This window comes from Vespa crabro, chromosome 5 (genome assembly GCF_910589235.1).
Source record: "Vespa crabro chromosome 5, iyVesCrab1.2, whole genome shotgun sequence".
Taxonomy (NCBI): domain Eukaryota; kingdom Metazoa; phylum Arthropoda; class Insecta; order Hymenoptera; family Vespidae; genus Vespa; species Vespa crabro.
This window is the reverse complement of record NC_060959.1, coordinates 7690436-7705967: the sequence shown is the minus strand read 5'-3', so window position 1 is coordinate 7705967 and position 15532 is coordinate 7690436. Positions and strand designations below refer to the sequence as shown.

Here is a 15532-nt window from a genome sequence, read left to right as displayed (position 1 = left end):
TTACGAATGATTGTTGCCTGGCAGCACCAGTCACAGCAACGGTACCATCAACCAATATACATACGTCTACAAAACATTGATGTTTTTTCAAGCTTTCCCATACTCTCTTTAATTTCCCTACTTTCAACAAGAAAGGAAAATTAATAAGAGCCAAATGACATTTCTCCTTAATCTTGATCAAAATGATTTATCCGGAATAATTCATTATTTTTTAACTCTATCGTAATTTTTGTAATTTATAAATAATTTTTATGCGATTATCGTTATATCAGAATGAAGAATTATTTTCGAACGTCACCTGGCATACTTCCGATTCTATTTTAATTGATACGAAAACAGATCATTTTAAGATAGTTCTTGAATCTTTCCATTTTTCTTTTTTTTTTTTTGTCTTCTCTTTTTATCATCTTGGTTAAAATTCTTCATTCGGTACCTTAAATCTGCGTGCGCACATATATGATCATGTTAAGAGAGAAAATTGTGTCTAGTTCTCTCAGAGGTTATTCATCATGAGATATTTTCATTTTTATATCGATTAAAAATATTTTTATCGTATAAAAAATTATGAAATCATGAAGTCATTAGGAATAGCTCGATTTTTACCGATAGAATTACAAGTGTCACGAAACAGAATTTTACAAAGGCATTACACAAGTGATATACCTAAAAATGTTTATATTAGTACGCCAATATTTTATGTTAATGCAGGTACATAAAATATTATGTTGTCCAATAATTTTGTATAATGTCTTTATTTACATCTTTTATATTTATGTCAGCTCCACATATTGGACATTTGTATAGTGCAACTTTAGCAGATTGTATAACAAGATACAGATCCATGCTCGGTCATTCCACATTTTTAAGCACTGGTACAGATGAGCATGGTAATAAAGTAGAAACTGCTGCAAATTTAGCTAAGATTCCAACATCAGATTATTGTACAAAAATTTCAAAACAATTCAAGGAAATGTGCGATAAATTTTCTGTGAATTATTCTGCATTTATTCGTACCACAGAACAACGTCATCTCGAGGCAGTGCATCATTTTTGGGTTGTTATATTTCTTTGATATAAATCTCATAAAGAAAGACAAATTATTATATAAGTAATGTTAATCTCGTTACAAACATACATACATACATTTTTAGAATGTTTTGGATACAAGAGGATATATTTATTTAGGAAAATATTCGGGATGGTATTGTACATCGGATGAAGCATTTCTTACTGATATAGAATTAGATGAAATAACAGATGCATCTGGTAAAACAATTAAAGTCTCTAAAGAATCTGGTCACCCTGTAGAGTGGACAGAAGAAGACAATTACAAATTCAGATTAAGTACTCTACAAGATGAATTGAAATATTGGATAAAAAGGAGTATGAAATTACATACAAGAAATTATGAAAATTATAATTTTATATTGAAAAGTATTCTTTTATTATATAGAAACTACCGTACAACCTGCAAAATATCATAAGATTTTAAGTAAGTGGATAGAAGAAGATATAGATTTGCATGACTTAAGTATATCAAGACCTACAAGTAGAGTTCCTTGGAGTATTCCAACGCCTCAAAACAAAAATCAATCCGTATATGTTTGGTTAGAAGCATTAATAAATTATTTAACTGTATTGGGTTATCCAAATGATACATACAAGCAATTTTGGCCACCAAGTTTGCAGGTATGCTACATATGACGTATCTTGTAAAACTTAATAAGAAAAAAAAATATATATATATATTTTTAATATTAATTATATTAATATGAAATTTAGATTATTGGTAAAGATATATTAAAATTTCATGGTATATACTGGCCAGCATTTTTAATAGCTGCAGGACTTGAACCTCCTCAAACATTACTGTGTCATGGACATTGGACGGTTGATGATAGAAAAATGTCTAAATCAAAGGGTAATGTTATTTCACCTTTTGAAGCAGCTAATAATTTTACAGAAGAGGGTTTAAGATATTTCATCTTAAGAGAAGCTGTGCCTTATAGCGATGCAAGTAAGTTTATAATTTGAATCAATATGTCATTCTAATCTATAATAAAAAATAAAAGAAAAAAAAAATAAACTTTTCTATTTTAATAGATTATAGTGACAATAAAATCCTAAGAACAATAAATGCTGAACTTGCTGATACATTAGGTAATTTGATTAGCCGGTGTACAGGAAAAATTATTAATCCATGGGGAGAAGTACCTAATCCAATGGAGTTTGCTTATGTTTTAAAATCAGATATAGCTATACAAACCATAAAGATCACAGAATGCTTGGGTGATAATACACGATCCCATTATGAAGAGTATAATCTACATAATGTAGTAGATGTAACCATGGCTGCATTACGTATGGTAAATCAAATGATAGAATATCATAAGCCATGGTTACTAAGCAAAAAATTAGATAACCAAGATTCTCTTATGGAGCTCAAGGCTGTTATTTCTGTCGCATTAGAGAGCGTAAGAATATCCACTTTGGTATTGTCTCCTATTATTCCAAGATTAGCTAATAATATTCTTGATTTTTTGTTAATACCAAAAGAAAAACGCACTTGGTATGACACAGCCTCACAATATCGGGAGAAAAGTTTACCGAACGAAAGGAATTTCGATCGGAATGGTATGATATTATTTAAACGAATAAAAGTTTCATAAATTTGATACGTATGGTGATGTATTTACTGTGGCAATATATCCCATTGACCTTAATTTATATCTATCTAATTTATAGCGATGGGACGTTAATTGAGAAAAAAAAAGTCATATCTGTGTATATAGAATAGTATTTCACTTTTATATTACAGTAATATTTGAAAGACAATTAAATCGATATTATCTAATTATAACGATACGGGATATAAAATTTTGTGTACAGAAAATATTGTTTGGCATATTATAAAAGATACGATGATAGGTGGCGCATACGTATAGAGGGCAGAACGTAAGTTCACGTATATCTTCTTCTCTTTCTGACAAAGGAAAGGAACGGCCTATCTTCGTATTCATGCATCTTGCGTCTCTACCCGCGCAAAGCTTGTTCGTTTCGTTCGTCTCGTTGCGCAACGCGAAGCGCGCAGCGTCTGTATGCGCATAGTTGAGGTAGATCGTCGGGCAGGATGTCTCGCTAAAAAAAGCGCGGTTTATCGACGAAGTGGAGTGCTCTCGTGACAAATTCGTCGGGAAGCAACTCTTCGAAGAAAGACTAAAGTTTCAATTAATTCCGTGAATGGGAATACGCGGATGGTAAGTGAGCTGTAACGCGCAACCGATACTTTCGTACGGCGCTGTGTATGATGGATTAAACAAAATGGCTGCCCGTTTGTCGTTGGCGGTATTATTTATTTGGTTTGGGAAAAAACGAACGGTGGATTATAATTGGGTTATCGCGATAAGCTTATGTGTTGCGTGAAAAGTATCGTAGATTTTGAGGGAACGACAGATTCCAAGATTCATTTTATCACTTTATGATTTTATGTATGTACTTCTTTACTATCGCACTATTTACTTTCATTTTACGTATTAAGATGAAACTATAATAGAAGTGAAATAATTTATACTTGTGGAAGTCGTGTCTGTCGTACCAATGTAGACATTATCATTTCTAATCAATTCTACATCTATAGATGTTAAACATAACCTTATTGTCGTAACGATAAACGGGCGGATATTTAAATTCGCATTTAATTATCTTAATTCTATAGTATTCTTGATAATTTTTTTTCGTTCTTCAGAACTGAAAACATGTCTAGCTCTTATATCGTCGAGCCGCAAGAAAAAGAAACTCAGAAACAGGATGACACATTGATTATTGTAGTTAATGATGATGGCACAATATCAGTAGATCAAGAAACACTACAAAATTTAATAAGTAAGTAATTGTTCAAATATGTAAACAGTTTAAACATTACTTTGTTTTAGCCTGTTTATTATTCATTAATGGCTCTTACTTCTTTTTATAATATTCACCAAATATGTTAATATTAATATATACTAACTAAATAATTAATTTTTATTAACTTTGTTTAGATTTTCATTGACACTTTACATTTGTATTAATACATAGATTGAACTATATATTCTTCTTATACAATTTGGTAATATAAAGTTCCTTGAAAATCAAATCAATTATCACATTAAAGACACATTATATATTTATTGATAAATATTCTATATATATTTTCAGTGAACCAATCAAATGCAAATGTTAGTGTAGTAAGATTGGGACAAAGTGAACCAGGTGCTAACAATGGCGATATAACATTGACAGTAGATCCACCAACTTTTACATCTTCAAGCATTACGCCAATAGGTAATGCAACAAGTACAGATGCAACTGGACTGGTTGATCCTTTTATGGAAATGGATCCTGAACAATTGGAAAGATTGGAAACTGCTCTTCAAAGTGAGGAAGCGAAACAAATCTTGGGCGAAAATGTTACTGCAATGCTTGGTTTGTTGATGCTATAATTTAATGGGATGTAAATTAACAATATGATTATTTTATTAACAAATTATTTAATTATTGCATTTTTTAGATATGTTGTCCATAGAAGAACAGCAAAAGTCAATAAAATATAGTGTAGAACTGGATCATTGCTATACGAATAAGTTACCTGATTCTAAACCAAAAGATTCATTGACAAATTATCCATCTTCCAGTGATATACAATATACACATCCTTCTTCTCCGTCGACAGTGTCAACAATGTCATCACCACCCAATGAAATAGAGAAAGTGAAATCAACTACTAAAACTGTAAGTGACAATTTCTTGAAGTGTAGTTATTTTTATTTTTACGATATATTATTTTAGGGGAAGCCAGTTGGTCGTCCTCGCAAAAATCCACTTACTCCTACCACTTCTACTCTTCGATCAGCTGGGAATTCACCTGGGGTATCTAAATCAGCAGGACACTCGATGTCTAAAGGTGAAATTAATTTACAAAAAAGAGTCTGTAAAAATCTAAGCATGCTATTTATTACTGTTAATAAATTCTCATATTGGAGATTATATTGTCATACTGATTTAATCATATTCCTAATAAATAAATTTTTACTACTGATATTCCTTATATAATATTTTACCTATTATACACTATCATAATTTTACCTAGTATAATAAAAATGTTTCTTATATAGCACATCGATTATCTCATGACGAAGAAGAAGAGGAAGAAGGTAGTGCCTCACCTTCGGAGTCTTCTGAATCAGAACCTCCATCAGACAATGATTCTGATTTTGGTCCACGAGGTCCAAGGAGAGGAGGAGTTAGAGCCAGAGGTGGACGAAAAGGTCTTACCACTAGGGGTGGCTACATGACAGGTGGACGAAGAAGAAACTCAAATAAACATATGGATATAGAACAAGTGCGTCGTTTAGATATGGAAATGGCTGCTGCTGTCAGTGCAATGAAAACTCCTGATAAGGAGGATAAAATGGGTAAGCATGATAATTTTTAAAAATCTATATACAATAAATAATAATGAATTTAGTGATTAAAAAAACATTGATAATATTTAATAATTATTGATAGTGTCAATTTATTAAAAAAGATTACTAAATATTTAATCTTATCAGGAGCACACGGTTCTGTCAGAGGTAGAAGACAATTCAAAACATTTGGTGTTAGAAAAAGAGATGAAACGCAACATACACAGGCGTCACTCACTACAAGTGAAACTGCAATCAATATAGAGAAACCCCTACAAACAACAAATCAAGTGAAAGCAAATCTAATTAATAGCAATATGATCAAAGGTGATATGATTTTAACAAAGCCAGGTCAAGGAAGAAATAATCAAAAATTAACTCTTGTACAAAAACAAGTTGTGATGAAAACTAATGAACTCAAGAACATAGATGTAAAAAAACCAATGATTCTTCCAAAAGGCAAATTTTTGAATCAAGTACAGACGAAATTTATATCAACGAAAGATGGAAAATTAATGCATGTACCGATCGCACCAAAGCCAGTTGTGTCGAGTACACCACCTGCCCAAGAAAAGGGAACATTATTACAAACATCTCCAATACAACAATATCAAGGATTACAACAACAAGGCAAACCTATTACATCTGTCATGGCAGTAAAAGTGAAACCTTCTGAAATAAAAAGAGAAAGAAGAAAATCTGAAAAAGTGATAGATATTATTGCTAAAACAGAAAGTGATAATGCAAAAATTGTAGAAATTAAAAACGCAGACAGTTAGTATCATATTTGGTAGTTTATTATATTTGTATATTATTTTATTTTCAGATATTTAAATATATCTAGTATATTATATATGTATATTAATAATTAAAATAAATTTCATGCATCTTTTAGACATGAAGAAACATTCGCGTAAAGAACATAAGAAATCTCCAGGATTTGTGGCAGATACTTTAGGCCCGGCATTATTTTCTGCACCTGACATTATTCGTCGTGTCGGTTCAAACAATGATCCAAAAAATGCCGACAATACGGTATCTTCTTTAATTGCCACTATGCCAAGTTCAACTATTGCCTGTGGAATTGCTAAATCGTCTGCTCAAGGGACACAAATAATAAGTTCAACAAATGTTACCACTACGACTTCAAACATAACACAAAGTTCAGATTCAGAATATACAACGAAAACTTTGGTAACAAATACGTTAGAAGAAGACGTATCTCAAGTCGAACGTCATTCAAGTATTGAAAATGTGACGGAAAATGTATTGAAAGGAGAAAACGAAACTCAAAAAACAGATTCAAAGGCAGACCCAGATGAGGAATTACAACCATCCTTAAGTACGTGTAACACCAAGAAAATTCTTATTCTTCAGTTAGGAAATACAATCTCCTTTTTCTCATTTTATTTTGTACATTTTTAGTTTCGTCTCTCGAATAATATTTATATTTATTTAAAAATATTATATTTTCTTAGTTACTACCTCATCACAAATGATTGATCAAGCCATGGCACTACCTACTGTGTCAAATCATATTATCACTAAACATAGTAAGTTTCGTTATCATGCCATCAATGAAATTCTTTTCATAAAGTTACACAAACAAGTGTAAAATAATATTTATGATATTCGACAGGAAACATAATTTTTAATATTGTCAAGAGTTTTAATAGAATTATTTTATAAGAAGTTTATAATAATGTATACAATGTATATAATACACATCATGTCTATGTTACAAAATTATTTATAATATATTTAATTATTAAAGGTGGCATAGAAGGGGAAGAACATCTTTTAGCTACATTAGAAATGGAAGCCAATAAACATGATGAGGAGTTACTAGCAGAAGCATTATTATTACAAGAAGAACTTGGAGTTGATTTAGGAGATCATGTATGCTGGTTTTTTTTTTTTTATATATTTATTATCTTCACAGAGTTTTAATATTAATAACGTGATATTCATTTAACGGTTTTCCTTTTTAGGCTCCTTTGGTAGATCAATCTGTACCATCTACGTCATTAACATCAACTCCTACACATGTTTCTTCACGGGAAACAACAATTAATCAGGAATTAACAACTAAATCACTAGATACAGGGGCACAAATATCAACAAATATTATACCTGAAGTAACGAAAAAAAATATTAGAGATGATAAAGAACCTATACAAATAGTTCGTGGCGGACGTGTAATAACTTTACCACCAATAGAGGCTCCAGCAACAAGGAGCAAACGATTACAAGCAAAATCAGAAATTGTTGTGCAAAGGACTCCAGAACCTATCAAGAAACCTGAAAAATATGAATCACCAACCGTTCAAAGTCATTTAGAACGTAAAGAAGATCTAAGATTGAATATAAGTGAGCAAAATGAAGACGATGATGATGAGGATGACGAAGAAGAGGAAAATTCAGATTCAGAAGACGACCCTGATAGATTGTGGTGTATTTGTAAGCGACCCCATAATAATCGTTTTATGATATGTTGCGATGTTTGCGAAGATTGGTTCCATGGAAAATGCGTACACGTCAGTAAAGCAATGGGACAACAAATGGAAGAGAAAGGTATAGAATGGGTTTGTCCTAATTGTTTAAAGAAAAAGGCAGATGACAATAAAGTGAAAATAAATACGCAGTTAATGTCAGGAAGAGAGAGACAACGGCAAAATTCGTTTATGGAGGATTCTTCATCCTTGATGGAGGAAGAAACATCCCAACATTCTCTTTCCCCAACAAAAGATGCACCGTTATCTTCTGCATCGTCTCACGATCATAATATTGTACGAATTTCAGGTACCACTCAATGCGTAGTATGCAAAAAAGAAGCTAGGAATTCTAGTATTTATTGTTCGGATGCGTGCATCCTTGCACATGCCCAAGAAACATTAACTAAGGACAAACCTGTGGCAACGAGTTCCAATTCAAAGACATTGAAACAATCGCCTTTGGGAATAGCCAAAGCAAAGGCGGATGCCAGAGTAATTGTTTTTGAAAGAAGAACTGGAAGACTCCTTACAGGTACGGAAGCACCTAAAAGATCGAATTTAAAGACATGGTTGAAAGAAAATCCAACCTTCGAGGCTGTACGAGCGGATAGTCTTAGCCAAGTAGAAATAGGAGGGAAAACGGTTACGGTTTTACCTGCACAACGATTAAACAAACCTGGAAAATCTCCACAATTATTAGCTGCTAAAGCACAAGCAATACCAAAAATGGTTTATACCAATATACCAGGTTCTAAACAAACGATTTTAATAGCTAGTAGTAAAAAAATTACGACGATTGCTGGTGCACAACAACCACAAACAAGTACATTGCACAATAAACCGCATCAACTGAAACAAACTTTTCTTGATACTACGAGTAAGGGCAATTTGATTTTAAAACAAACGACTATAAGACCCGCATCATCGCCTCAAGCAAAAGCACAAGGAACGACTACACAGAAACAAGCACAGAATAAGAAACAAGAAGTAAAGGTGCTAACGCCCCAACCGAAACAACAGGTTAAAGTACCAATTGTTAAGAAGCCTGAAACTGAACCAATACGATTGAACATTCGAAAAACATTGACGGAGCTTTTGTCAAGTCGTATAAAAGAAACGGAAGATTTAAAGCTATCCGACGATGAAATCGCTGATTTAGCTTTTAATATAGAAATAGAAATGTACAAATATTTCAAAGATACAGGGGCAAAGTATAAAGCTAAATACAGGAGTCTTGTATTCAATATAAAAGATACAAAGAATTTAACATTATTTAGAAAAATTGCTGATAAATCATTAGCTCCGGACGCGGTTGTAAGATTAAGCCCAGACGAAATGGCCAGTCAAGAATTAGCCGAGTGGCGAGAAAAAGAGACTAAACATCAATTAGAGATGATCAAGAAAAATGAATTAGATTTAATGGCACAAGCAAAGTCTATAGTGGTAAAAACACATAAAGGCGAACAGATTATAGAAAATGATGGTGGTATTGGTTTAGTGGATCCAAAAACACCGGTGCAAGATATAGTGACTGCTTTGAACAGTGGCGACAGTATTAGTTCTATCGATACGAGTAAGGAAAGAGAAGACGGAGAGAGAATAAAATTGACGTCCGAAATGAAAAGATCGAAGAATGGCGAGGAGGGTAGAAAAAAGGATAAAGAACGGGAAGGTACCAGAGATGGTGGAAGATTAAGGGATAAGGAAGGACGAGAAAGGAGTACAAGTAGAAGCAGACATCGTCACAAACGAGATAGGGATTATAGTAAGGCGAGAGAACGAAGTAGGGATAGAAAGGCTAAAAGTAAGGAGAGTAGACGAGAGAAAGATAAGGAACGCGAGAAGGACAAGGATAAACAAAGAAATAAAGATAGAGAAAAGATTAAGGATAGAGAGAGGGAAAAGGAAAAATATCAAAATGAGAAAGAAAAGCATAAAGGTGGTTGGACGAAAGTGCGGAATCGTAATGAATCGTTGAAGGAAGGAAAGAATGGGGATAAGAAAGAACAAGGACGTAAGAAAGAAATAGAAAAGAAGAAAGAGCCTACACCACCCATAGCCGATAAACCGATAGAGGATCGTTTGTGGAGGCATATAGAAGATGAAGCTACGACAAATACCATAGATGGTAATGATTCTGATGTATCTGATAGAGAACCGAGTTCTACAGTTACGATCAAAACACCGGACATTAATGAAGAACCCGAAAGATATACCGATCCGGAGATAGAAAAGGATATTTCGAAAACATCATGGCAAACAGTCTGGCGAGGATTTGTTAACATGGTGGATGTTGCTAAGTTTTTTATCACGGCCCAAGAAGTGAGTGGTCATGCCAGGGATCTAATGAACGATCTTCCAGATACAGTAGATGTTGTTGGTAGAATAAGTCATGAAACTGTATGGGATTACATTTCGAAGATGAAGAAGACTGGATCTAAAGAAATTCTTGTTATAAGGTTAACGGCAGCGAACGACGAGGAAAAGATTCCTTATATAACTTTATACAGTTATTTAAATAGTAGAAGTCGATTAGGCGTCGTTGGTAATGTTTCCAAAAATATAAAAGATTTTTATATAATGCCCTTTTCAAACCAAAGCACAATACCGCGAGTTTTATTACCTCTCACCGGTCCTGGTTTTGAAGAAAATAGACCGCATTTGCTTCTTGGTATTATAGTACGCAATAGAAAGAAACGTTTGACCACTATACCTCCGGTAGTTGCAGCAAAAATACAGAAAAAAGATCCCGATCGTAGTTATACGCCACCATTAGTGGGTACTTCGAAAGATAAAACTTCTTCCACTACACCACCAGCCTCTCCTATGGGATATAAAGCAAGTGCAACCGATACCATGAAAGATAAACAAGCAGTAACGCAAATGACTTTAGAAACTTTAAATAAGGCACATATTGGGATGTCAAAATCAGTAATAGATAGTGCTGCAATATGTAAAATTGTACCGGAATTATCTTCGAAGATTGATTTAATCCCGTCACCACTTAAAACGCTAGATGACGATGGCGATGAACCTTACAGTCCAGGTGAAATGGATGAAGATGTTACGAATACACAAACGGTTATACACGATACTACAGATGTATTATCATCGGCAAAAAATTCTACAGAATTACAGAGAAAGATGGATGAATTAAATAGACAAATAGAAGAACAAAAACAACAAATACAAAACATTAGCTCTTCGTTTCTCAATGACGCGACACCTACTCTGCCGGTGAGAGCACTGATAATTATATTTTTTTTTAAATGCAATTGTTACTGTTTCTCCTATTACCCCATTGTAAATAAACTGTTTGCATCTATTCATGGCATCCTATTCCTATCCTCAAGCTGCGTAGATTTTTTTTTCTTTTTTTTTTTTCTTTTTCTTTTTTTTTCAATTATTTCATTAAATTATAATGTACAGAATAAAATGTGTTATGCAATCGTCATCATATATCAATGTGTATTCTTACAAAAAAATAATTGATACAGAAATATTAGCTTTTATTTTTGTTATATAATAGTATAATGTGTATATGTAAATGCATATCATTTATTTAACGTGATATAAAAGAATTATTTTTAATTTCGTTAAACAAAAGACACTTTAATCTTTCTTATATAGTCTATGTAGCTTGATATCAATGGCTTTATTTGTACGTACGTTATAAATTTCTGATTTTTTATAATATTTATCAAATATAACGATTTTCCTTTATTTTCAGGGTTTGGGATTAGATCCTCCTAATACAAAGGATTCCGAAGAAGCTTATAGCCCATCCGATACACGTTCGTTTACGCCACCACCTCCAGGAATTTCGAAATTTGCCCAACCAATTCTCGATAAAGTTTCGGATATAACAATACCGCCAAATTTACAAGAGATACTTGCGAACGTTAAACGACAAGAATCCTCAAAAGTGGATCCTTATCTACCATCTAAGCCTAGTGCTACATTTTTGACTACCGTTAATTCTACGGTTTATCAAAATTCAGAAAAATACTCTTCACCTTCTCAAGCCAAAGGACCAAATTTAGGCAAAGGAAATTCCGAAAAGGCACCTTTCACGGATGCTGTTCCACAGACTGCTCTTTCGAAAGAAAGCAAAAGTACACTGAGTTCACTCAGCGATTTAGATCTGATAAGAAAAGCTGAAGAGGAATTAGCCGCTGTCGCAGCAGCATCGGCAGTATCTAATGTACCCAATGTGCCTATATCACCTATAACGCCTTCTGGAACAAATCTAATAACGCAAACATCTCCTGTTCCGTCTACGCAATGTGGTAATTTGACGGCGTCTCCTACGCTTCATCAGCCTATGTTGTCACCTCCCATTGCTCATGTGGAAACCTCATTTAAGAAGACCTTCGCACCTGAACAACCAAAACCACCGGGTCTTGAAGATGAAGATTTTCCTGCATTTCCTTCAACACCACCGACAATGGACAGCATGTCAAAAATGATGCCGCGATCGAAGTACGCTCATAAAAGTGGTATTGTGTTAAGTGTAAAACGAAAAGTATGCGAAGATGATAGTTCATCTCCTGCAGTTAAAACTCCAAGGACAAAGTCGAGATGGGGTCAAGGACCATCGGAATAAAATTATTCAGAAATTACTTTGTACTATGAAAGTACAAAAGGAGGGCGTTGCATCATATAAAATATAGTTATGTCATAGGTTACAGCGATAAGACAAACTTAAGAGTTTGAATGCTGTTATTGAGAATGTAGAAGGGATGAGAAGAGAATTTTTAGTATGAATGAAAATTATGTGTTAAAAGAAGAAAATTCTCTCTTAGTATGGTTAATGAAAACAAAGGACCTTGAAATGATTCTCTATTACATCATAAGATGTAACTATACTAATTAACTCTTAATTTTTAGATAATAATCGTATTTCTACATGCCATTTGAAATATTAAAAAAGATTTAAATCTCAAGTATAAAAAAACTTTTGCAAAATTGGAGACAATTTGGAATGCAATGTATTATTCAATATATTTTTAATTATCACTCTAGAATTGAAGTATGATTTTAAAAAAGATATTTTCTTCTGTATCCACGATGTAGATATAAAAGATTGTTTAGAGAATAGTACGAATGATATTTACATTTTCTGTAATTATTCTATTCATAATATTTCATCAAATTTTGAAATATTATAAACCATACTACAGTAGAAGATTTTCTTCTCCAAGAATTGGAAGTAGCTGTAGTGAAAACAGGAATTGGATGATAATATTGCTGGTTCCTTGTGAAAAAAAATAGCTTGAAAATATACGATAAAACTTTTTTGATGTAAATGTAAAGATCTCTTAATTTTCGGGAAAAATGACTTTGAAAACTTAGAACATACATAACTCAACTCAATTGTAAAATTTAAGAGGTGTATCCTTTTGTTTTGTTATATAATTATTTAAGAAGAATATCAGAAATGTAGATGTCAATGCATTATTATTATCTATATATGGTATTAGTTTGAATTGAAGTGCATGCATGTTCTAAAACAAAGCCATTTCTCTCCAAAATAAAGATTTATATTAAGAAAATTTATTATTTGAATATTTGTTTTATTTTTTTCTTTTTTCTTTTTTTTTTTTTTACAAGGAACCATTCCCTTTCCTAAATTTGTCATCATTTCTATCACCTCCTATATTTTGCAAATCAATGTTTTTACAATAAGATTTTTAGAGAACATCGTAAGTCAGAATTTGAGTCAACAAAAATTTGACTCGCTATTCTTTGCGTTTTTTACATTTTTAATTACATATTGGTTTGAAAACACTGTTGTCCAAAAGTATTAAAAGGACAGCTGAATTTGTCATTAAGCACATATCTGTACAGAAATATAATTATATATTCTTTAATATTAAAATTATCAAATCTATACAAGCAGTATAATTAACAATACTTATCTTCTTTTATGACTTTATTTTAAAAGATATGTGCATATATGAACAGATAATATAAAATTCTACAAATTTTTTTTTGGACAGTATCCAAGCATAACTGATGTAAATACCAAAGTGAAAAAGAGATGAATAAGCGTATAAGCAGACTTAATGATTATTATACCGCTTGAAAATGATGCTTATCTATGTATATAGCTGAATTGAAAGTTGTGTAATATATTTTGTTAAAAGTTACCTGGGGAAAAAAATAATGCCAGGTTATCTAAATCACGTTAAACAATATCAATGTATATAAGTTATGCAATGTTTCATTTTATTCAAATTCATTAAAATTGGTTGTATATTATAAGTGATAATTGATATATAGGGCATACGATATATATTTCTTTGCCAGATTTTATTGATATATCTTGTAAATGTAGAATAGTTTCATATGTGAAATTTCTTTTCATAAGAAGTCAAAAAAAGAATTATTTTCTTTATAATCACGTAAAAGATTTGACATTGTGTTTGGTCTTCCTAGCCATCACACAAATTACTGGTAATATATAAAACTTCCAAGCGTATTATGTTATATCCCACGTAAAAATTTCCATAATATGGAAAGGTATACATTTATAACATTTAAACCGATATCACCAAAGTTTGTGTAATTGTTCTATTTGAATGGTACTATGAAAAATAGTTGAATTTCAATATTTTTACTTGTTCTATATACATACAAACATACATGCATACATAACAGTGCACAGAATTCATATGCATTGAAAATATTTACTTTTTCTTTTTTTTTTTCCTTTTTTTTCTTTTTTTTTTCCTTTTTTTTCTTTTTTTTTCTTGTATTTTATTTTATTATAACAGCAACAACAACATATTAGATAATTTATGTTTATAAATCTTTCTGATGCAATTCAATGATATAGCTACATATGTTTTAAATTAACGTTCTATTAATTTGGTTAAGTACGGCATAAAAATACTTGTTCGCATACATCATAGCATAGTTTTTGGGTTCTAGTGTATTATCATTATACACAATATATCATATTATACTATTAAGCTATTTAGCAAATAACTACATATGTGAAAGTACCCATGCATCTAGTGCATTATAATCGAGTTAATTTGCATACATTCTCAGAAATATGACTTTTAATATGCAATATGTTCAGTGTACACTTTTTAGAAAGTAGTCATTTTAATATCTACTTTTGTATATCCTTGGATGATACAGCAAAATAAACCATAATGTATTATCACAAGTAATATCACAGATGAGATCGCATGAACCAATCAATTGTACCCATAACAATTTTTATTCTAAATATAATAAAACGATTCTTTGCTGCCTAGACGTGACGATTAGTTATATAATATGTAGTATGTGTGTGTATATATATGTGTATATATATATATATATATATATATATATATATATATATATACATGTATATATATATATATATATTGAATCACGAAATGATTGCAATAGTTTAGTTTATGGAATGAGGCGCCAAAAATGCATAAAGAAATAATCTACTTGACCGACTGCTGGTTTTTGTGGTATAACATTATTTCTTCGTTAGATCTTTTATGTCTTAACAGATCGTTAGCGTAAAGTTAGAAAATAGTTATTAGTATTTCGTAAATAATGATATTATGAAAATAAACCATA

The 15532-nt window shown here is 31.8% G+C and overlaps 2 protein-coding genes across 4 annotated transcripts; both read left to right on the top strand.

Annotated features, from left to right (window-relative positions):
* Positions 1-147: 147 nt before the first annotated feature.
* LOC124424418 (methionine--tRNA ligase, mitochondrial) lies at positions 148-2675 on the top strand. The gene is made up of 6 exons (XM_046963444.1): positions 148-708; positions 780-1054; positions 1152-1383; positions 1454-1689; positions 1783-2017; positions 2104-2675. The coding sequence occupies exons 1-6, from the start codon at positions 573-575 to the stop codon at positions 2667-2669; spliced, it is 1680 nt and encodes a 559-aa protein (XP_046819400.1). The 5' UTR covers positions 148-572; the 3' UTR covers positions 2670-2675.
* A 149-nt stretch (positions 2676-2824) lies between these two features.
* LOC124424415 lies at positions 2825-15123 on the top strand. Of its 3 annotated transcripts, none has more exons than XM_046963440.1 (12): positions 2825-3257; positions 3746-3882; positions 4198-4464; positions 4550-4770; positions 4828-4942; positions 5154-5453; positions 5592-6218; positions 6340-6786; positions 6923-6997; positions 7219-7343; positions 7436-11176; positions 11670-15123. In XM_046963440.1, exons 2-12 carry the CDS (start codon positions 3756-3758, stop codon positions 12543-12545), a joined length of 6921 nt encoding a protein of 2306 aa, XP_046819396.1. In that variant the 5' UTR covers positions 2825-3257; positions 3746-3755; the 3' UTR covers positions 12546-15123. The 3 variants fall into 3 exon arrangements, with proteins under 3 accessions (XP_046819396.1, XP_046819398.1, XP_046819397.1); XM_046963441.1 differs by lacking the exon at positions 2825-3257 and adding an exon at positions 3319-3488; XM_046963442.1 differs by lacking the exon at positions 6923-6997.
* Positions 15124-15532: the final 409 nt, after the last annotated feature.

Excerpts from the sequence above, each read along its gene's own strand:
- LOC124424415 (XM_046963440.1), top strand. The coding sequence starts at position 3,756 with ATGTCTAGCTCTTATATCGTCGAGCCGCAAGAAAAAGAAACTCAGAAA. Across the intron at positions 3,883-4,197 it reads AACACTACAAAATTTAATAA|TGAACCAATCAAATGCAAAT; the intron begins GTAAGTAATTGT and ends ATATATTTTCAG. Across the intron at positions 6,787-6,922 it reads GGAATTACAACCATCCTTAA|TTACTACCTCATCACAAATG; the intron begins GTACGTGTAACA and ends ATATTTTCTTAG.
- LOC124424418 (XM_046963444.1), top strand. The coding sequence starts at position 573 with ATGAAGTCATTAGGAATAGCTCGATTTTTACCGATAGAATTACAAGTG. Across the intron at positions 1,055-1,151 it reads AGGCAGTGCATCATTTTTGG|AATGTTTTGGATACAAGAGG; the intron begins GTTGTTATATTT and ends ATACATTTTTAG. Across the intron at positions 1,384-1,453 it reads GAAATATTGGATAAAAAGGA|AAACTACCGTACAACCTGCA; the intron begins GTATGAAATTAC and ends TTTATTATATAG.